This window comes from Esox lucius, chromosome 12 (assembly GCF_011004845.1).
Source record: "Esox lucius isolate fEsoLuc1 chromosome 12, fEsoLuc1.pri, whole genome shotgun sequence".
In the NCBI taxonomy this organism is placed as follows: Eukaryota; Metazoa; Chordata; class Actinopteri; order Esociformes; family Esocidae; genus Esox; species Esox lucius.
The window spans coordinates 15031495-15055421 of NC_047580.1; the positions used below are offsets into that span (position 1 = coordinate 15031495).

General features: G+C 42.4%; 1 protein-coding gene across 2 annotated transcripts; it reads left to right on the forward strand.

Annotated features, from left to right (window-relative positions):
- Positions 1-563: 563 nt before the first annotated feature.
- Positions 564-23927, forward strand: arhgef16 (Rho guanine nucleotide exchange factor (GEF) 16). Of its 2 annotated transcripts, none has more exons than XM_029124020.2 (15): positions 564-922; positions 3737-4364; positions 4692-4743; positions 5332-5492; positions 5845-5901; positions 6681-6841; positions 9047-9199; positions 9336-9465; positions 12687-12761; positions 13043-13135; positions 14453-14607; positions 15083-15268; positions 18352-18422; positions 21515-21616; positions 22818-23927. In XM_029124020.2, exons 2-15 carry the CDS (start codon positions 3825-3827, stop codon positions 22955-22957), a joined length of 2076 nt encoding a protein of 691 aa, XP_028979853.2. In that variant the 5' UTR covers positions 564-922; positions 3737-3824; the 3' UTR covers positions 22958-23927. The 2 variants fall into 2 exon arrangements, with proteins under 2 accessions (XP_028979853.2, XP_028979854.2); XM_029124021.2 differs by lacking the exon at positions 564-922 and adding an exon at positions 3321-3342.

Genomic DNA, 23927 nt, shown 5'->3' on the forward strand with positions numbered 1-23927 from the left:
TGTCAAGTTTGGGGACCACATGATTTCGTCTCTGCTCTTTGTGGATGATGTTGTCGTGTTGGCTCTGCTTAGACTGCTGCCCCCGTGACCCGGCCCCAGAAAAGCGAAAGATGATGATGATCTTGGGATAAATTGTGACATTGATTATGTTGAAGTAAAAATTAACATTTTCACCTGATATAGGCTAATGCAGACAGATTATTGTCCCCATCCAGCAGTTTAAAGTTGAAGTCATGCAACAGTATAGCCTCACGTTGTGACTTTCAAATAGCACTAACACATGTGGGAGATTTTTTCAAACTTGTCTGTAATTGTTCAGACACAAGAATATTGACTCCTTGAACATAAAGAAAATCACTTAAAATGGCAAAACACTGTTGTTGTTTTTTTTACTTAAATGTGCTTAACACTCACTCCATGTGCCTCTCTCCATCACAGGGTGAATAAAGTGGATGACTAGTCAAAAATCATTGGTCACATGACCAATGTTTTCTATGCTTGCCTAGAAACAAGGGGTGGCTTAACTTTCCCAATGTCTCAAAGCACCCCATTCTCCCCTAATATTAGAACTTTAGGGAATTCCAATAGATAAATTCGTTTACCAACCCTGCACAAATTGAAAATAGCGAAGTACTGTTTTTTTTATAGGTCGAATAGCACAGAATGCCACACTGGCCACTGAGCTTCCAGGATTGCACGTAAACGCACCATACACACCTGTAGAACGCACAGACCTTGGGCTTCTGTTATTGCAAACTGAGGAGGAAGGAAAGGAAAACTAACCTATACCAAAAGGAGTAGACATACTGTACTTGGTAGTGTACAATTTCTTTGACAAATTTCACAACTGTTCTACAGGATAGTTGCCAAACACATGGACTAAACTGTTTGCAAGAGGAACTACTTTTTCGGAGTTGGGCAGGTACTGTAAGATTATATTAATGAATTGATTGTTTTCTTTAAAGGACACTTGTCGTGCCGTGGGAGTTCCATACTCACGTTCCAGTCTTATCCATTTAATGGTGGAGTTTTAAGGAGGCTACAGTTTTATTAAAATCATTAAAAAACATTCCCAATGTTTACAGCTAAAAAGTCTTACCAAATTTGCGTTATCATTTTAGGTTAATTCTGACTTCGCATGCTTGTCTGAAATAGGAACTTCGAGTTGAAGTCTAAGAAGACTTGTGTTCAAGTAGTAGGCTACTTTTTGCGTTTTCTTTCTACAAATACGATTTTACGTGAATGTTTTTACCAACATTACCAATACAAACGTTAGCCATTTTCTTGTCATTGGCAGTCAGACTGTCTACATAGTTTATATATTCTGAGATGTCAAAAAGGGATTGTCATTTTTGTTTGAAAAGTTAAGGTCAGTGCTCCCAAATGTGTAGCGTGTTGAAATTTCACACTGAGCTTTAATTACTCAAAATAAGGAATTACGAACATAATATGCCTGGTGATACACAAATATATTCGTAAAATGTTTATAGAAATGAAATAATATCAAGCGCTGCTTTGCCGTAATGCAAGCTGTTTTCCCTCAAATATCTTTACATGTTTGTAAAGTGCCCTATAACATACAGTATGGAGTTGGGATTTGTTGTAAATGCAGTTCATACAGTGATTGATGTTGGTAGGCGTGATCGACGGGGTTGAACACATTATTCCTATGGGAAAAGTATATTGTCTACTTTGGGTGTAGCCTATTAATTTCGTGTAGCAAACAGCAATACTCCAATTTCTTTTGGGGGAAAAAACTATTCGGTCCCTCTCTGTTTCTTTCTGTTTGCTATTTAACATGTTTTTAAAGGTTTTCAACAGAAACTGCGTAATGAATACAGCTTTGGTTCTAATAATAGCTGAACTAGGAGTTTCGATAGATATTTCCAAGCCCCTGCACTTAATGGAAGTGCCGTGATATGGAAGGTAATTCTATATTTTTAAGAAATTAAAGCACATATTAAGCACAAAACATATTAGGCGCACGAAGCAATTAGGTGGTCTCATGAAAAAAGGTTCACATTAATGATAGCTATCAAGGACAAAATGGCACTTTCAATCTAGCTTGTTAACTGAAATAGTGTCCCTTCAAATCTGAACCAAATCCACTTGCCTAGAATAGATGCTACCCACTGTGATTGGTGGGTTGTATCTAATGCGGAAGGGTCACACAATACCTCCGAAGGTGACATGCAAGGATTTCGATTTTTACAAGTTTACATTAAAACGTTTATTATTACCTTGCAAATCTATCAAAAGATGTTGTTAATCCTTGTTATACTAATGTAGTGTGAATAAGCCTGTGTATTTTAGTAATATCAGCAGACATGCTTATCCCAAGCAAGTTTAATTTAAGGTGGGACAACCACACAACCCATTAATAGTAAGTACACTTTACATAATAAAGTTACTCTGCAGAGTTTTTAAATACCTTACCTACATACAGGGTATCAAAATGTTTGGAAAATGAGAAGGGACTTTGCTCTCTTGGCTCGAAAGGAGGATAGTGAGAAGAGATTTTACTGGGCAAAGCATGAGCTGCCTTCCTGTAGGGTGAGATGACCAAGAGGTTGGGTAGAACTCAAGAGGAGTCAGACCAATGAGGTTAGAGTCTGGCACAAAAATGTAGTCGTGTTGTTCAAATTTTACACTTTTTGGCCACTGGTTTTAGTCATCTGACTAGTCTGTATTGAATTGTGGGTAGCAACCCTACAAGTGATCGAAGTTGTGCAATAAAACTGCTTCCGGTTTTGATGGGGATTCCCTGAGGAAAAGTGTCTACTTTGCAATTGGATTAGAGTATAGTGCTGAGGGCCCATGAAGCTGACACATCCTCTCCATGTCATCTGGTGGGAGTGGCCGGCCAAGCATTAATCAATCATTCATTTTATGAAGCCCTTTTTACATCAGCAGTTTTTGCAAAGTTTTTATACAGGTACATAGCCTGAAATTCCAAAGAACAAGCTACAATGATTGATGCACAGTGACTTGGAAAAACATCCAGAACCTAAAAGGACTCCTAGGGAGGAGCTGGCCTATGAGGAATGATCTGATCTCTTCTGTATGTGCCTGGTTTAGATTATAAGAGTAAAATCATTTGGGATGTTCAGATGACGAGCAGGTCAATAAATACAGATGGGCTGTGTCCAGAGTCTTATGGTAGAATCAAGATCAGCTGTACAACCAAGTGGACAAGGAGAGGGACGACCAGGTGGGCTGTTTGCAGTGACAGCAGGATTCTCCATTGAGCAGGGCTTTTTTTTTTTTATCCAGGACTAAGCATGATTTGTGTCTGCTGCCTCATCCATAGGCCTGCTGCCTCATCCATAGGAGTTCCTCAAGGTTAGATTTTTGGACTGACCTCATTCCCTGTGTATTTTAACAGTGTAGAGCTTGCTGTTTATGGCGACAACACTATCCTGTATACAACTGCTCCTTCACTGAACGCTACATGGAACTCCCTACAACTTACTTTTGATAACATCTAAAAAGCCTGTCTTCACCCTGTGCCCCTTCCCAAAACCTTGCCCTGAATGGGATGGAGTTAGAGCATGTAAACACCTACAAAAATTAAACCTAAAATGGAAAAGTGTCTGGATGATTAGATAACACATCTGATCAGGTGTGCCAGTTTAGGGTTTCACAAATTATTTGAAAGGTCTGGGGAGGCCTGAGAAGAGGTTTGGGGAAATCCTGCCCTACCTGGTTTCAGTTGACTTTGTATTTGTTCCAACAGGTACACAGTGTCCATGCTGCTCTAGAAGCCTGTTACTGCAGAGGGAACGGAGCTTTCAGGCAGAAAGACATTGATCCAGGGCAGGAACATGGACGTCTCCACGGGTGACCAGAACCCTCTCCTTCTGGAGCAAAACATCTCCAGCCTGCAGCTTGACTGTCACGATGGCCCACTGCGGGACTCGACCACGTCTCAGGCAGAGTCCTCATTGGCCAAAGGCCCGAAGAAGCGCGAGCCAGTGGTCCTGAGCACTCAAAGTGCAGCAGCAAGGAAGCTAGGCACCCAGCAGCTCATCCCTAAGAACCTGGCGGTGTCCAGTCGGACCAATAAGCAGCGCTACCACACCACTGTGGTGAACTTCCCCGTGGCTCAGGAGGCCTGTTCCAGTCCCTCGTCCACGAACCGTCACTCCACCATGGGCTCCGCCCTCTCCCGGGATGACTATGACAGCGACGGAGAGGGCATTTCACAGTGGGGCAACCGCAGGAACAAGTCGTACCGAGCTGCGGTGACGTGCCTGGACATGGACGCCATGACCGAGAATCGAGGGGGCGCCAACACTCTAAAACCTATGAAGGAAAACAGCAGAGCCACAAGTCCTGGACCAGCACGCAGTCCTGGACGCAAGGCAAGTCAGAATGAGTCGCTGGCCCAATTCTACCCCCCCCCCCCCCCCCCCCCCGAAAGGGCTGGTGATGATGAGTCCCTAAGTTACAAGCCATCTTTAGTTAGTTCTGAACTTCCCATGATTTAACATGGAGTTAGGGAGTAGGTGGGAGTGGTGAGACAGAGAGAGACAGTTGGAGAGAAAGAAGGATAGACCGAAAAAGGGAAAAAGAGAGAAAATGACATAGAGATTGAGACGGACAGACATCTGCTTCTTTCTGTGGAGGGGTTTCCTCCAAACATTCCTCTATAATTAACTCATGATGTATGGCCACCATCTCCCTTCTAGAGAACCTTGGGGAGAAAGAGGAACCAGAAGCACGCGGGCTCGTTCAAAGATGGTATGTATGTGTCACTACCTACAGCTGACAGAGATTTGCCCTAGAGATGGAGATAACCAGCCTGGCTGCCACTGTACTTCATAAAATGTAAAAAGAACAGAAACAGTCTGGCACCCAGGCTAGAATTTAGATGACAGGAAAAGATCAAAACCTTGACTGGCCTTCGTGGTTAAGCATGATGGTCCAGAAATGTAATTGATTGTAAAAGCTAATAGTCTAGAGTGTATTCAAAGGACTAAAACAGAAAGCAAAATGTTCTATTATTTTTAAATTAAACAGGAAATCTCTCAGCTCTGACTGCACTCAGCATACCAACATTTATATACCTCAAATCACAACATATTTACTTGTCCTTGTATCACTCATTTATTGGAAACTATTCATTTTCCGTTACAAAGGATTCATTTATGTTCTCTATACAGTTGTAAATGTTCCATGTCAGTGCCAATCATAACAAGAGGCCATTTCAACATTCCATGATACAGAATGTATTGGTTCTTTCATCGTGTCGATAATGAACTGTTCATAATAGCAGTATAGTGGTATGTGACTGGAAGTCCATTTCAATTGGATTCTTTCCCCCCACAGATCCTCGACTGTACCAGGAGATCAAGGAGCGTGGGCTACAGCCCACTGCTCTGAATGTAGAGGACGATGACTATGTCCACGTGGAGCCACCTGGGGAGGACCAGGGGATTGTGGTCAAGAACTACAGACCAACACAGGCGACCTGGAGCTCACTGCCACAGGTAAGCAGGGAGGGGTAGAGCGGTGCCACTGGGGGGTGGTTGGGGTTCGATACCTGTTGATATGTACGTACACAATGAAAAAAGATTGAAGCTATATTAACTAGAATCCCAAATTTGGCACTGGTGCACCAAAATGATGCTTCCAGGTTACAAAGGGAAATAATAACGTGCCTATGCAAGCAAAATGGGCGAGCAGCAGAGCCCTGACTACTGGCCTCTATTCAATAAGAGTTTGAATGTAATTCAGTCTAACTCTACCAAATGTTATTGAGTGTTCGGTTGTGCTGCTCAAGCCACACCTTACAGTACTACTGTTGAAATAATTCTTTGGTAAACTTTCTCTATGCCTCAGGTGAAGGATAATGGCATTCTTGAGATGATCTCTCCTGAAGAGCGGAAGAGACAGGAGGTATGGGGCTGTATTTGTGTTTGTGTGTGTATGTGGGGGGGGGGGGGCTTACTTCGGTTTATAGCAAGCTCTTTTATTACACACCCTCATAGAACACATCTGTGTCTAAATATCAAAGTCCACCCTGTACGCTTGCTAATAAAGCCAAAGCCTTTATTTGTTGGCCACTGTAGTCCCTCCACACCCACAGACTAACCCTGTTATGTCAATAGCACACTCTTCAAAAGTCTCAGAAGAACTAAGCATATTGTCTCACTTGATTTATCAGTGATATGCAGTATCGTCTGTAAGGGGAATGCTTTAAATTGGGTTAACTATTACTCTATGTTGTTGGATTCAAGTTTCCAGGAATGTATCTATTGGTAGCAACAACAGTTGTCATGGACAGGTATCCAACATTGTTTACTGCTAGGCTTCCTGTGTATGAATGGGACATGGTCCATTCACATTCCTTGTAAGATGATTTGTTATGGAGTGTGGTTTACTTCCAGTATACCATGGCTAAGAAGTGCCACTATACAGGTAGTGTCCCACAAAGCTAAGAGCTCCCTTTTATTCCCAGTAACTAGTTACCAACACAATTATAACTGTAAAATGTAATGTCTTAAGGCTCTCATATAACATAGCTTTTATCTAATCAGCATTTAGGTTTCAAACCGCCTGATTTCTAATAGTGTGTAATTCGCTAAATAAAGTGTTCATAGCACAATATATATCCGGTTTGTCTGTTGGATAGGGGCCTTTCCCTCCCACTGACCTGTCGCTTGTGGTTTTGACAGGCCATCTTTGAGATAATCACGTCAGAGTACTCGTACCTACACAGCCTCGGCATCCTGGTGCGCCACTTCATGGGGAGCGACGCCCTGCGGAAGACCATGACCACCACGGAGCACCACCACCTCTTCTCCAACATCGCTGTCATTGAAAGCATCAGCAGAAGGTACTAGACCTCTCTGGACTCCAATTGGAGGCCGTCAGCAGAAGGTACTAGACCTCTCTGGACTCCAATTGGAGGCCGTCAGCAGAAGGTACTAGACCTCTCTGGACTCCAATTGGAGGCCGTCAGCAGAAGGTACTAGACCTCTCTGGACTCCAATTGGAGACCGTCAGCAGAAGGTACTAGACCTCTCTGGACTCCAATTGGAGGCCGTCAGCAGAAGGTACTAGACCTCTCTGGACTCCAATTGGAGACCGTCAGCAGAAGGTACTAGACCTCTCTGGACTCCAATTGGAGACCGTCAGCAGAAGGTACTAGACCTCTCTGGACTCTAATTGGAGGCCGTCAGCAGAAGGTACTAGACCTCTCTGGACTCTAATTGGAGGCCGTCAGCAGAAGGTACTAGACCTCTCTGGACTCCAATTGGAGAGCGTCAGCAGAAGGTACTAGACCTCTCTGGACTCCAGTTGGAGATCAGCTTTGGTTGGTGTCTGCATTGGAAACCCACAATGTATCTAATATTTCTGGCCTGCAGTTGGAATTATGTGGTTATTTAGTGGCAAGCATTCATTTGGCAAACTGGACATAATATATATGGCTGTGAAGATGCAGTCTGTGAATTTTTCAAATAATAATGTTTTTAAACCTCCGATTTTGGGCTGGATACATATTGTGTTATTGTGCAGACAGTTGGCCTGATCTGGATAGGTTATGTGCTTCAGTAGTCAACTCCTCTGATTGTTTGGGTGCCATAAATAAGTTACCTTCATCTGGACTAGGTTAGGTTTTCCTTGGTATAGTCAAGTCATTCATTGCTTATGACTACAAAGGTGAAAATAATTATTTCAGTCATCTTGCTCTATCTCTAAGAAACTTGAGTCCAAGGGCGTAGCAGCAGGGAGGAAATGGGGGGGGGGGGTACATTTTAGAAGCAGGTCAATTGCCCCCCCCCGCCCCCACTATAATGATAAAAAAAGAGAAACATTTAAAATGTGTCCCTCCAATATCCAAGTCAATCCTACGACCTGCCAGAGGCCTTCTAAATACTGAATTCTTATGAGGTTTTGTGAATCCTTGCAGGCCTGTCCCTTGGGTAAGGACTAGTAAGACTCACACTAACAGACATGCCTAGAGCTAAAGTATTAGATATATCAACATATTAAAAAATTTTGTATGTACAATTACACCACATTGAAACAACATAGAAAAATTATTCAGTTAGTAATCTAGTTGTCATCTACCCATTTGTAGAACTGCTTGCTTGCCCTGTTTAACGGTTTACAATGGGTTCATTTAGATGGGATTTGAACATGAGCAAATATCCTGGGAGGACTTATAGGACAGGTTTAGACATGCTAGCTCAACCGGTTTGGCAGCGTAGTAGATCTGCTAGTATTCAGGAAGGCTCTAAGGAACTATAATAATGTCACTGAAAGCAGCTTGTAGTCTGTATGGCACAATAGAAAGGCTACACTGGGTTTGTTGGCTGCTGCTGCTATCTGAATGGAAATGTATCTAATTTTATTGAAAGCCTTTAGTTCTTTTGGAAATGACGGGTGTAACTTCACCTGTGTGTGTGTGTGTGTGTGTGTGTCATTGCGACTTGTTGTTTTAGGTGTCAGTTGACTATCGGTTTCTTTTCAGAAAATGACTTGACAGTAAAGGGTGTGACAGTAAAGGCTGCAGCTGATACCATAATGGACATTGTAAATTATATTACTATAACTATACATTTTGGAAGCCTTCTAGGAGTGCTACATAAATGTTTGGACTTGTTTTGACTGTGCTGTGAGGTGGGAGATGAATTCCAACATAGTAGGCCATAGACATTGTCCTGCCAGTTAATTAATACAAGCTTCATGTTCATTTCCCGGTTCATAGTGAATGGTGTGAAACACTCATAGTGTTACATCACCAACATTTTAATATTAAAGGCACATGGCGGCCATTCTAATACCAAACCAACTGGTAGTGCAATGCAAAAGTCAGAGCAATCTATAGACCACAAGGGCCACTATTAGTTTGGAGGTCATTTACAACATAAGTACAAATAGTGCCAAACCTTTGTAAATGCTACTCCACTATGATTCTTTATGTAAAGGCCTTACTTCGGCTTTTACTGACTGCTCAGGTACAGTAGCCATTATCATGGGTGGAGAGAGCAACCGGACAAAAGGAAAAGTAATGCATGTGTTCTGTTCTTGTCAGCTTTTTTGAGGACCTTGAAAGGCGCCACAATGAGGACCCAGTGATCAAGGACATCAGTGACATAGTGCAGAAGCACGCGAGCCACAAATTTGACCCATACATCGTGTACTGCTCCAACGAGACTTTCCAGCAGAGGACACTGCAGAAGTTGCTGTGAGTAGGACACACTTCCCATATTAGGGGCATTCCTTAACTACAGATCTCTAAGTAACTGGATATGTGTGCTTTCATCAATTTAGCTGCTGCAGATCTGGTTTTATGTTAAAATGTTTGTGTGTCTGTCTCTCAGAACGAGCAACACAGCCTTTAAGGAGGCGTTGAAACAGATTGAGGGGAGCGGTGAGTCACAAGGCCTGCCCATGATCTCCTTCCTCATCCTCCCCATGCAGAGAGTCACCCGTCTACCACTCTTACTGGATGTGAGTCCCTTACTCTTCCTGATTGGGGTCGACCGTTGAATCTCAAGTCTTCCTTGCCTCTTTTTCAAAATGTCAGGTGTAAGTGAGGATTGGGGTCCTCTCACGGAGAGGGGTCAAGGGGAATCCAGGCTTTAGAGTTGCATCCATTGTGGAATGGCTTTGATTCACTGAAGCGAGGCCTGTGGCACCCCCTAATGGAGAGATTCCACAGCAGTCCAACAACAGTCAAGAAAGACCCTGACACTTACATAGGGAAGAGTTCTCCAGCTCCCAGGCCCAGGGAGAGCTGCTGGGTCTGCAGGCTTCTGCTCCAAACCAACACCTCTTATTCAGAATATGTGTCAGTTGATTACTGTGTAGGTGTTGGGTTAGAATGAAGACGTACCACAGAACCAGGGTTGTAGAGTCATTATGTATCCTTGGTTTGTCCTGTCTGTGTGTCCAAACCAACACTGGGCCATGACTACTGGAGGTTTTCCTTGTTATATTTTCTGACCCATGGTGAACTACTTCCATATCCTGTCTGCAGTGTGAAATATATTAGTTTCAGAAATGTAGCAAAACATTTTTAATAATTAAAAATAGTCGCTGGACCGCGTAAACAGAGCCAGCAAAGAAGAGTGAATGTCTCTTACTGAGTGCCTGACTGACTGCCTTTTCCTGACTGACTGACTACCCCTTGTTAAATAGTGTAGTGGCAAGAGAAGCGGACTCCAATGCTGTGGACTAGGGATCGATCCACGCTGCAGACCAAACAAAGTAGTATTTGTCTGGGATAGACTAAAACTTTGCTGGCTACAAGCTTCAGTAGCACCGTTATAGTAAGCCTAAATTAAAACGGTTTACGGTATTGCAAATATATCTGGTGGATTTTCGAGGTATGCATCCGTGCATGGTTTTTGGGGTAATATAGACCACAACCCCTTGCACAGTAAAAAAGGAGGGGTTTCCACAATTCTCTCTACTTTTCAGTTGACAAAAAAGTCAGTTATCGTCAGTTATATTGATAATTTTTGTATCAATGTCATTCATTAATGAAAAACAAACGATGTGCCATGAAATGGAATAGCTCTGGCAGTGTAAAGTTCATCTTCAGTCTCGCTAGCAATTGCTCAATTCTTATGACTATTCCAAGTAGTAAATAGATACTAGTAAGCCTATTACTGGCTAATAAGCTATTAAAATGTCCGGTGGCAAAAGCCATACAGTCCATAGATGCTGTTTGTGGTGGAGGTAAACTTAACAAGAAACGTTAGTCAGTTTAACGCAATGCTTAATGGTGTCTAGCTAAATACTCAAACTTGGCGTGAAGTTATGTCATTGTTTTCTGTACTGTATAGGTAGCCATCTACAGTAATCTTTCTAAATTGAACGCGTTGAATGTAATGTAGCAACCCTATTATACCCGTTGATGGTGTGGAAGTAGGGAACTATTTTCAAGAACCGTGGAGTTTCGACTAATTGGAGAAGTACCCAGAAGTAAACAGACACTCTGCACAAGGAGAGCTTAGTGGCCTAGTGGTTAAAGACACAGCCTGTCAGATAGGAAACACAGGTTTGAATCCAATGAGGGAAACAACATTCATACCTTCTAACCGTGGGCTGGCTGAACTAGGCTAGCCTGGTTCCTTTATCTTGTTTTTAAATTAAATATACAATATATGTTCCTATTCCTGCAATTGTCTTTGGGCATATGTAGACAGGCTTTTGTGTGAAGCTTCCTGATATTGTTGGGGCTAATGCCATCAACGGTTTGGTCACAGTCTGATGCTCTCAGATGGCTAAATATCTACTTTTACTGTACTTGAATTTCAAATGCATTTCACAACATTTCCTTTTAACTCTTAAGTATCACCAGCCATACAGGTCTGTGCTGCTGTATACCCTGTTCTGGAAAAGTCTTGGATCTTTCAAATCAAACTAGGGAGGTAGAAAGTGGGTAGGGACATGGTATACACAGATCAGCCAACAGGCAGACTGAGTCAGCATCTGGCACCGCAGGCCTATCCATCTGGCACCGCAGGCCTATCCATCTGGCACCGCAGGCCTATCCATCTGGCACCGCAGGCCTATCCATCTGGCACCGCAGGCCTATCCATCTGGCACCGCAGGCCTATCCTTCTGGCACCGCAGGCCTATCCTTCTGGCACCGCAGGCCTATCCTTCTGGCACCGCAGGCCTATCCTTCTGGCACCGCAGGCCTATCCTTCTGGCACCGCAGGCCTATCCATCTGGCACCGCAGGCCTATCCATCTGGCACCGCAGGCCTATCCATCTGGCACTGCAGGCCTATCCATCTGGCACTGCAGGCCTATCCATCTGGCACTGCAGGCCTATCCTTCTGGCACTGCAGGCCTATCCATCTGGCACCGCAGGCCTATCCATCTGGCACCGCAGGCCTATCCATCTGGCACCGCAGGCCTATCCATCTGGCACCGCAGGCCTATCCATCTGGCACCGCAGGCCTATCCTTCTGGCACCGCAGGCCTATCCTTCTGGCACCGCAGGCCTATCCATCTGGCTCTGCAGGCCTATCCATCTGGCACTGCAGGCCTATCCATCTGGCACTGCAGGCCTATCCATCTGGCACTGCAGGCCTATCCATCTGGCACTGCAGGCCTATCCATCTGGCACTGCAGGCCTATCCATCTGGCACTGCAGGCCTATCCATCTGGCACTGCAGGCCTATCCATCTGGCACTGCAGGCCTATCCATCTGTAAAAATAAATAAATACTGTATCTCACAATGTTTTGTTCTGCAATGTATCACAGACTCAATAAAGCATCACTGAATACACTAGGATATTCTGTAAGCAACATCCTGAAAATTGAAGGCAAACCAGCTTGAGGGGGAGACCGAAACATGTGCCTATGTTTTGGTAATCAGTGTCTTGCGATGTCTTTGTCTTTATCAAAACTAGCCAAATATGTGCTTGTCCTCTGGTTTTATTTTGATTACACAACTTTCCCTATAATTTCTAACCCATTATCTAGTTAGGCTATAACACGGAACATTATGTTTTGTGTAAACTGCACAGTGCATGTAGAAAAACACATTGTGTTTAGGACTTATTGCTAAATGTTAAGGCTCTTTAAGAAATAAGTAGTAGAAGAAAAATTAGTAGTAGAAAAAAGTAGATGACTATTTTTAAAGATTCACACCCCTACCACATTTAATTATCAGACTGGGTAATAGTGAGATGTCTTCCTCTCTCACTCAGACCATCTGTCAGAAAACTAAGGACAAAACCGCAGAGTACTATGCTGCAGTCTGGGCACTGAAGGCGATAAGTAAGGTAGGGCACGCCACAAACCCTGCAAGTTAATTTGAATATTTCTAAACATTGACTCATTCACTGCTTGTCATATTGTTCTGTACATTTATATATGAATTGTGCATGGTGTGTTACTGGTTGTGCACTCCCGTGCCATTACAGCTATACTATGGAGCCTCTACCATGTCAGCCATTTCATCACCACTTATTTCCATTTACTGTGTGTATAATTACAGCTTAAACAAAATACTTCTGGAAGTAAAATCAATTCACTTTGAGTAATGCACTGTCAACCCTATCAGTTGGTGAATAGCTGCAATGACGGAGCTCGACGAATGGAGAGGACAGAACAGATGTACACTATTCAGAAGCAGATGGAGTTTGGCAAGATCAAGGTACAGCCAAGCAGACTTTAGATTTCTAAAATATGTCATTTATATGAAATGAGTTCTGACCATGTGTAAGAATACTTAAAGCTGAGAGGTTTAATGTGTTATTTGCTATAAGCACCAATTCACCTTGATAATGTCATAATTAAAATGCTTATGACAAGTCAGAGTGCATTACAGGTATGCAGGGGTGAAACGTGGCTATTGGGGCTAGGCCCTCAGTAGTGGACAAAGATTGGACATCATACATACAGCTCCGGAAAAATTAAGAGACAATTGCACCTCAAAGGAAGGTTTTAAGCGAGGAACAGAAGTGTTAAAATTAAGAGACCGCTGCAAATTGAACGATTCTGTTCCTCACTCAAAACTTTCCTTTTCAACTCTTTTGGAAAGGAATGAAAAAGGTGCAGTGGTCTGTTAATTCTTTCCGGAGCTGTATATATAGTGCACTCGGGTGCCTGCATATACAGATAATGACCTTTCTTCTTTATGAAATGGATAATGGCATGTTCATGTAGCTTGTCTTGATTTTAAATCCGAATTTTTTTTCAATTGATATCAAAGCCAAGGCTGACAGCAGGGCCATAATCATCCTTACATACACTCACTGCAAAAAGCTAGCCAGCTAGCTAGGCTCAAGCATGAGAAAACAAGATAAGGCTCGCCATTGGCTCTGAATTGGTGACCTATACTTAGACCCTCTGGAGGGCATTGAGGCATCATACATTTGTCTCACCAATTACAAGACAATTTGTGATTGGTTGATTCTACTTTCAATCCAAATTTCTGCTCTAATGGAAGTCAATCCCAATGACATTGGCCGATGCCTTCTATTCAAAACCTGAGGGCCTAGCCAATGAGCACTGAGCACAGCTAAATAATTTATACAAAGATACTACCAAAGAAAAATTCTGATTGGATATTTTTTTTCTCTTGCATATTAACCCTTCTTTTTCCCACACAAACTGAAGAAATTCAAAAGGAAGATCATTACAATTAAAACAGAATATTAAATCAATTAAAACAAAATTGCAAATTATAATATATATATATATATATATATATATATGTATAGTATGTATGTATGTATGTATGTATGTATGAATATATGTATGAATATGTATGTGTATGTATGTATATGTGTGTGTATGTATGTATATGTGTGTGTATATGTATCTATCCTTAGGCCCTCTCTGAGGGCGTAGAGGGCCCTGACGGTTCCCCACTGCACCTATGGTACTGTACAGTACAGTTTGGCTTTAGCAAAGTGTCACCGAATATTGTACCTATGGAAAAAACCTGAATTTGGTGGCCTATCTGTAGCCTTTCCCACTGGTCTCGTCTTCGCGGTGGCTACTAAAGCGTGGGGAGCTGGCCGTCTGCACTGAGGAGCTCAGTATCTTCTGGAAAGCCTTCAGCCACAAGAGTTTTTACCTGTTCCTCTTTAACGATGTGCTCATCGTCACTAAAAAGAAAAGGTAAGACAGTGTGAAGGGAGTGAGGTGTGTGTGAAGAGAGTGAGGGAGTGACTGAGTGTGTGTGAAGTGTGAAGAGAGTTTGTGTGAAGTGTGAAGAGACAGAGTCCCATAACCATTTGATGCATTTCAGCAACTACAAACCATTGTCCTAATCCTTCAGATTTCAATTTGGCTGACCAATCTTTAAAAGAGTGTGTGCTACGTTTATTATAAATCCTAGGTTCTGACCCTAGTATGGAGTTTTCCTAGCCACTATACATCAATATCTTGCTGTTCCTTGCTCTTGGGGGTTTGAGACAGAATATCTGTATAAGCACTTATGGACAACTTGATTAATTAATTATTATGAGAGTAGCTTAAAGGCCAAATACACTTTCTCATTCATTCATGTGTCATTTTATATCACACGTGTTTCCAGTAGCCCCAATGTACCCCAAAATAAAAAATGACATTGCTTAATGTATTGTGTGTCCAGTGAAGAGAGCTACGTGGTGATGGACTATGCTACTCTGGAGAACGTGGAGGTGGAGCTGCCGGAAGAGACGGAGGGACGGACGTCACCGCAGGCGAAGGGAGGCTTTCCCCTCCTGTCTCTACGCCTGCTAATGTCAAAGAACAGCGAGGGGAGAACAGAGCAGATCGCTCTGGTTGCTGAGTGCAGGTAGCTTATACTCCCAGTCAACCTGAGGACTGGGACACATCAGTTCATTTTTGTGCTTTTCAATGCACATTTGCTTTTGTTCCATACAGTGGGGCGAAAATGTATTTAGTCAGCCACCAATTGTGCAAGAGGCCTGTAATTTTCATCATAGGTACACTTCAACTATGAGAGACAAAATGAGGGGGAAAAATCCAGAAAATCACATTGTAGGATTCTTAATGAATTTATTAGTAAATTCCTCTGTAAAATAATTATTTGGTCACCTACAAACAAGCAAGATTTCTGGCTCTCACAGACCTGTAACAACTTCTTTAAGAGGCTCCTCTGTCCTCCACTCGTTACCTGTATTAATGGTACCTGTTTGAACTTGTTATCAGTATAAAAGACACCTGTCCACAACCTCAAACAGTCACACTCCAACCTTCACTATGGCCAAGGCCAAAGAGCTGTCAAAGGACACAAAACAAAATTGTAGACCTGCACCAGGCTGTGAACACTGAATCTGCAATAGCTAAGCAGCTTGGTGTCAAGAAATCAACTGTGGGAGCAATTATAAGAAAATGGAAGACATACTGATAATCTCCCTCGATCCGGGGCTCCACGCAAGATTTCACCCCGTGGGGTCAAAATGATCACAAGAACGGTGAGCAAAAATCCCAGAACCACACGGGGGGACCTAATGAATGACCTGCAGAGAGCTGGGACCAAAGTAACAAAGGCTACCATCAGTAACACACTACTTTTTGGTAAAAACTGAAAGAATGCTGAGTTGCATCCAAAGAATACCATATCTACTACGAAGCATGGGGGTGGAAACATCATGCTTTGGGGCTGTTTTTCTGCAAAGGGACCGGGACGACTGATCCGTGTAAAGGAAAGAATGAATGGGGCCATGTATCGTGAGATTTTGAGTGAAAAACCTCCTTCCATCAGCAAGGGCATTGAAGATGAAACGTGGCTGGGTCTTTCAGCATGACAATGACCCCAAACACACCGCCCGGACAATGAAGGAGTGGCTTCGTAAGAAGCATTTCAAGGTCCTGGAGTGGCCTAGCCAGTCACCAGATCTCAAACCCATAGAAAATCTTTGGAGGGAGTTGAAAGTCTGTGTTGCCCAGCGACAGCCCCAAAATATCACTGCTCTAGAGGAGATCTGCATGGAGGAATGGGCCAAAATACCAGCAAAAGTGTGTGAAAACCTTGTGGAGACTTACAGAAAAACATTTGACCTCATTGCCAACAAAGGGTATATAACAAAGTATTGAGATTAACTTTTGTTATTGACCAAATACTTATTTTCCACCATAATTTACCAATACATTCATAATTTTTTCTCATTTTGTCTCTCATAGTTGAAGTGTACCTATGATAAAATTTACAGGCCTCTCTCATCTTTTTAAGTGGGAAAACTTGCACAATTGGTGGCTGACTAAATACTTTTTTGCCCCACTGTATCTCTAATGCCATACAGCATCATCACCATAATGAGGCCATTAGTTGCAGGTTTGTGTCCTGTTCTACCTCTGAGATTCTGAGATTTTCAGTGTCTTGTGGGGTTCTTCAAAATGGCAAACATCCCAGTTACTACAGTATACTAATGAATAAATTTTAAGGAAAGTGTGTGAAATTAAGTTATTATATTTAATCTATTGTGAGTTTATTGTGATATTCCAATTCTTAGAATGAAATCTAACATCATGTACATATTAACATTTTATTAACACATTTGTAAAAAAAAAAAAAAAGTATTATGAACTTTATTAAGTTATTAGAAAAGGCACATAAAGGTGGCTACAATGCGCGTTTGTTGGCATTACAACTAAATAGGCTGTACCACTAAATACTAGTGCTGTGTTGGCTACATTTGTCATGTCATTAGTTCTTTTTTTTTATGCATGGGGTACTTTTTTTATGCATGGGATATAGAAACTTTGAAAACAAATGAATATTCATCATAAATTAGGGGATTATGCTCATGACAAATTTAAATGCATGTTACTGCATCTTAATGTTTGTTAACATAATGAATCATAATAACCTCCAGGCACATATACAGGTAAGGCTCAACCTATGCAGAGCACATGCCCCTTTGTTATATAGTGCCTATTCCAGTTGACATGTGCCCATCCGTCTCCATGACGTGCGTCACTCACACTGACGGGCATGTGTCGTCCGTCTTGGTTCCGCCCCCTCACTCCGACACATTGTTCGTCCGTCTTGGTTCCGCCCCCTCACTCCGACACATTGTTCGTCCGTCTTGGTTCCGCCCCCTCACTCCGACACATTGTTCGTCCGTCTTGGTTCCGCCCCCTCACTCCGACACATTGTTCGTCCGTCTTGGTTCCGCCCCCTCACTCCGACACATTGTTCGTCCGTCTTGGTTCCGCCCCCTCACTCAGACACATTGTTCGTCCGTCTTGGTTCCGCCCCCTCACTCCGACACATTGTTCGTCCGTCTTGGTTCCGCCCCCTCACTCCGACACATTGTTCGTCCGTCTTGGTTCCGCCCCCTCACTCCGACACATTGTTCGGCCGTCTTGGTTCCGCCCCCTCACTCCGACACATTGTTCGTCCGTCTTGGTTCCGCCCCCACACTCCGACACATTGTTCGTCCGTCTTGGTTCCGCCCCCTCACTCCGACACATTGTTCGTCCGTCTTGGTTCCGCCCCCTCACTCCGACACATTGTTCGTCCGTCTTGGTTCCGCCCCCTCACTCCGACACATTGTTCGTCCGTGTGAGCTGACAAATGCCGGCCATTTTTTCAGTTTCAGCCCATGCCTCTCAAAAGGTCTGTGCACGACCCAGTAACTGCACTATATAAAGCATGTTTTATAAGGGATGGTTTTTGCTTCAGTTGTTCAATCCAAACAGTATTCAGCAACATCCAAATTATCAGCGCTATAATTTTTTTATAATCTAGTGGAAACAAAGTTTAAACTGATTTGGTCTGGCAGGTCAAAATGATAGGAATTCTCATAATCTGCTTTCCTCATGCATTGGAATCCACTACTACCTCATAGTCACTTTCTGCTAGCAATGCCATTCTAATAGTTAGTGTCTGTGACCTGTGTTTATATCCAGGGTCGACCGGGCTCGCTGGGTGAGCGCTCTCCGGGGGCACAAGCAAATGGAAAACAGGACCAGTACAGATGGTAAGATTATTAGATGTCTCGACTGATGATTAATTATGATATTGTCAGTAGTGTAGTGCAATTGTTATTTCAGTTGACATAATTTTGTACAGAGAACAATCAGATTCAGATGCTTCTTGAATATCATAAAGAAAGTGCACACATTGCAACCTCCAGTTTCAATGCCCACATGTTGTTTGAACGATTATAAATATTTTTAATACCCTCAAACATCAAGTAAAGGGTAACAGGCCATCGCCAAAAGTAAAGGATACTGATTTGAATTTCACCAAACTGCATCACTGTAATACTACAGTGAGGGAAAAGATTATTTGACCCCCTTCTGATTTTGTATGTTTGCCCACTGACAAAGAAATAATCAGACTATAATTTTAGTGGTAGGTTTATTTGAACAGTGAGAGACAGAATAACAACAATAAAATCCAGAAAAACGCATGTCAGAAATGTTATACATTGATTTGCATTTTAATGAGTGAAATAGGTATTTGATCCCTTCTCAATCAGAAAGATATCTGTCTCCCAGGTGTCTTTTATACAGGTAACGAGCTGAGATTAGGAGCACACTCTTGAAGGGAGTGCTCCTAATTCCGTCTTGTTACCTGTATAAAAGACATCTGTCCACAGACGCAATCAATCCATCAGATTCCAATCACTCCACCATGGCCAAAACCAAATAGCTGTCCAAGGATGTCAGGGACAAGAATGTAGACCTACACAAGGCTGGAATGGGCTACAAGACCATCGGCAAGCAGCTTGGTGAGAAGGTGACAACAGTTGGTGCTATTATTCGCAAATGGAAGAAACACAAAAGAACTGTCAATCTACCTCGGTCTGGGGCTCCATGCAAGATCTCACCTCGTGGAGTTGCAATGATCAAGAGAACGGTGAGGAATCAACCCAGAACTACACGGGAGGATCTTGTCAATGATCTCAAGGTAGTTGGGACCATTGTCACCAAGAAAACAATTGGTAACACACTAAGCCGTGAAGGACTGAAATCCAGCAGCGCCCACATGGTCCCCCTGCTCAAGAAAGCACATACAGGCCCGTCTGAAGTTTGGGGGTGTTTTTCTGCTAAGTGGACAGGACAACTTCACTGCATCAAAGGGACGATGGACAGGGCCATGTATCGTCAAATCTTGGGTGAGAACCTCCTCCCTCAACCAAGGCATTGAAAATGTGTCGTGGATGGGTATTCCAACATGACAATGCCCCAAAACACACGGCCAAGGCAACAAAGGAGTGGCTCAAGAAGAAGCACATTAAGGTCCTTGAGAGGCCTAGCCAGTTTTCAGACCTTAATCCCATAGAAAATCTGTGGAGGCAGCTGAAGGTTCGAGTGGCCAAACGTCAACCTTGAAACCTTAATGACTTGGAGAAGATCTGCAAAGAGGAGTGGGACAAAATCCCTCCTGAGATGTGTGCAAACCTGGTGGCCAACTTCAAGAGACGTCTGACCTCTGTGATTGCCAACAAGGGTTTTGCCACCAAGTACTAAGTCATGTTTTGCAGAAGGGTCAAATACTTATTTCACTAAATAAAATGCAAATTAATTTATAACATTTTTGACATGCATTTTTCTGGATTTTAGTTTTAGTTTTTTTGTTATTCTGTCTCACTGTTCAAATAAACCTAGAATTAAAATTATAGACTGATATTTTCTTTGTCAGTGGGCAAACATACAAAATCAGCAGGGGATCAAATACTTTTTTCCCTGACTGTATATGGTTATGTAAAATATTAATTAATCATTAGGATGAGAGTATTTACTATTATTTGAAGTGTTTTTCTGAAATCTATGTAGGCTATAGCTTAATATATAAAACAAATACATAGCTTAATATAAATGCACTTTGCAAGTACATATGCCACATCTATTCTTCTCCTGAAACAAATTACACAGCTTTATTTTATATATACATATATATCACCACAGAGAGCAGGGTATTGTCTGTTTCTTTGAGCCAAAACACCTTTACGAGTGCAGGTGGAGAGGTTAGGGTTCCTGTGGACGGTGCCTACAGTAACCATATTGGCCAATAAGAGCATATTTATCATTGACAGTAATCTGTAGGATTTCCACTTGAGCATGACCTATGACCACAGTTACAATAAGCGTACCTCATAAATTATAAATTGCACAGATCATTATACAGTGGATTGGGAATGTTTTCAGACTCTTTAAATGTCATTACATTTTCCTATTATAGACTGAATCTGTAATTTACTTTTTTGTGCCATCAATCCACACACCATACCCCATAAGGACAAAGCAAAAACACATTTTTAGATATGTGCCAATTTATTAGAGAGAAACCCTTGAAATATCTCACATATAAGTATTCAAACCCTCTATTAAGTACTTCACTGAAGCACCTTTAGGGAGCAATCACAGATTCCAGTGTTCTTGGGTATGCCTCTACCAGCTTTGCACACCAGGATTTGGGCAGTTTCTCAGTCTTCCATCAGGTTGGATGGGGAGCAAAGATGAACTGCGATCTTCAGGTCTCCCCACAGATGATCAACAGGTTTTAAGTTCAGTCTTTGGCTGTGCCACTCAAGGACATTCACAGACCTTCACTGAAGCCAGTTCAGTGTTGTCTTGGCTGTGTGCTTCAGATCCTTCTTTCAGCTAGACAGCGATTGGTATTCAAGCCTAATAGTTTTGGGTCTAATCAGAGAATAATTTTCCTCATGCTGTCTCAGTCCTTTAGGTTGTATGCCTTTTACTCAGCGGTTTCCAGTCAGCCACTCTACTACAAAGATCTGATTGATGGAGCACTGCAGAGATTTTGTCCTTCTGGCAGGTCTCGCATCTCTTCAGTGATGATTAGTGATAATAGGGTTCTTGGTCACCTCCCTGACCAAAAAAAATCACCTTGCCTGGTTAGTTTGTTTGGCCAGATAGCCAATACTTGTGGAAGCTTTGGTGGTTCCCAACAACAAAGCCCATTGTCATGTCAGTCTGATTAATTACATTTAATCTTAAATGTACAAATCTGAAGGGACTTAATGCATAGCTTTACTACATTTTAATGACATGGATTAACTCCTAACTAATAAGTGGACCTTTTTAATGGTGTCTGTTTCAGGCCTGCCGCAGTATGAGGCCACTAAAGCCTACATGCCAAAGATGCCAGATGAGTTAGGCCTGCAGCAAGCCGAGGTAGTCATCCTCCTGCAGAAAGAAGAGGGTAAGTGTGGATGTCGAACTAGTTTTTTGGAACATTATGACCAGGGCCTGGTTTCCCAAATGGATCGTTAGAATTTCATAGGGGCTTGGTTAAACCTCTGTGCTATTTGAAGTTTCACTTTATATTGCTTGCTATTCAACACCCTCCAGACAATATTTACCTGTAAGATCGCATGCTGCCTAACAACCAGTCTGTGGGGCTGAGGCATTAAGCTATTTGGAGTGGCCCCTTCTGGATGAGAAAAAAACAGGGAAGGGTCATTAATTACGATGTCTCGTTCTTCTCACTGTGGGACAGTCCTCTTACAAGACAGTACAGGAAGTGAACATTTTGACTTTTAGACCCTCTGGTCTGCATTATCCTCCTACCATGTGGAGGGGGTGACTCAGAACTAAACATCTCTTTCTGGGTGGTTTAGAGGAGCTGGATGAGACTGATCTGTGGGGTACCACTGGCATGCTGACTGGTCTGCTACTTAGGAAATTACCTTGACGACGGCCACATCTTTCTGCAGTCAAATGCAACAAGATGTTTCATAAGCTATCTGTTAATATGGTTTTAAAACACTACTTTATAATCCTGGTAGCTGTACTTTTAATATGATGGTGGCCATCAGCCAATTCAAAACACAAATGTATCCCAGTGGTAATTTCAGGTGAATTACTTCCCCAACTGGGTAATTAATTCAGCATTCAAATACCCAGCCAACCCTCATTCTAATGCTGCATGCATAACATGGAAGAGATTCATCCATTTAGGGCCCTCTGACTTCATGGTGATAAATTCCCACTGGGTTACAAATGCAGCATCAATGTCATGTCTCGCTCTGGGCCACACCTTTCAAAGGGCAATAACCGGAGTGGCCAGACAGACCAAAAAAGTAGTGTCATGTCTAAGTCATGCTTCCTTCATGTACTGTATCTGGGAGTAGTTCCCCTAACCATTACCAGTTGGAGGGCATTTCAAATATCTTCCTTAATCTTTTGTGGTGAAGATGGTGAACAATAGATAATGACTCACAATCATTGGATTCTTCAAACAAAAGTCCCATCCGGTTGAGTTCTTTAAATATTGTGGAATCTCTCAATTCAGTGTCAAAACACATTCGTAAAATGTTAAGATTATGAAACAAAGCTACTTCAGATTGAGCTATCATCAAGTGCTGTATAGTGTTACCGAAATATCTTCCCTCCTGTTGTAGACTGGTGTCATGGGGAAAGAATGAGAGACGGGGAGAGAGGCTGGTTCCCTGCCAGTTGTGTCACTGAGATCACAAGTCGTGCTGCCATGGAGAACAATGTACAGCGCATGAAGCGTCTGCGCAAGGAGACCAACGTTTAAACAACTTTCAGCCAGACAACCAACATTCCTGCCTCCATATCTTCAGTCAAAGACCTCTGCAAGAGCAAAAAGTTGTTCGTTGCCAATTTCAAATGTAACACATTTGCTAGATTTAAGAATGTTTGTTCGTGTTTTATACATTTAATTGTACAGAATAAGTACTAACTAGTTATGAATTTCTATTTTTCATATTAATTTGAAAAGTGCCATGTTGTATGGTGATGGGACAAACCATCTCTGAAATGACTTCCCAAACTAGGAGGAAAGATATGTTCAACCCAGAAGGTTTGTAAAGGAACTAAAAGAACTGTAGACCATAGAAATAATGGGTTGACTCTTTTAAGCTCTGATTATTACATTAAAAAAACATTGAGGCACAATGAAGCTGCAACATTGTATTTTTACCTAGTAAATCACGGGGTGACCGACCAGTCGAGGAGCCCTACCCTACAGCAAAAAGTTCCCAACACTTTAGGACAACCGTGGATAATGACATTTGCAAATGCACTACTATGTAACTAACTGCAGTACTATAGGGCATATTAAGCAGAATATTTAAAGATGATTCTACTCCTTCAGTTGTTCACATGGCTGGATCTATATCATGTAATCTGTCTGAATTCTAACCGAGGGATTCTAAACAGGTTCTGACAATACTGTATAGTTCACTGCCTGTAAATAGGCCTTCTATTCTTCAAAACTGTACTTCATGCATATGACAGAAATTGCCTTTCCCCCCTACATTGATCACCACACAAAGAAATCTGCTGGTATCAAGCATATACATGCTGCATTGAAGAGGGCAGCCTATCACTGTTTTAAAGGGAGGTTTTGATAAAGCAAACTCCACTAAGTCGGTAAAACCTCAACTGTGTGGCCCTTTAAATTAGTGTAGTAAATGTGCCATATAAAAGCAGGGACTCTAAACAATATGCTGCTGTTTGTGAACTTTCACTTTGTGTGATTGCAG

Bases quoted from the DNA above. Each gene is read 5' to 3' on its own strand.
- arhgef16 (XM_029124020.2), top strand. From the start codon at position 3,825: ATGGACGTCTCCACGGGTGACCAGAACCCTCTCCTTCTGGAGCAAAAC. The intron at 9,466-12,686 runs GTGAGTCCCTTA...TCTCTCACTCAG, and splicing joins GTCTACCACTCTTACTGGAT to ACCATCTGTCAGAAAACTAA. The intron at 12,762-13,042 runs GTAGGGCACGCC...CAACCCTATCAG, and splicing joins CACTGAAGGCGATAAGTAAG to TTGGTGAATAGCTGCAATGA.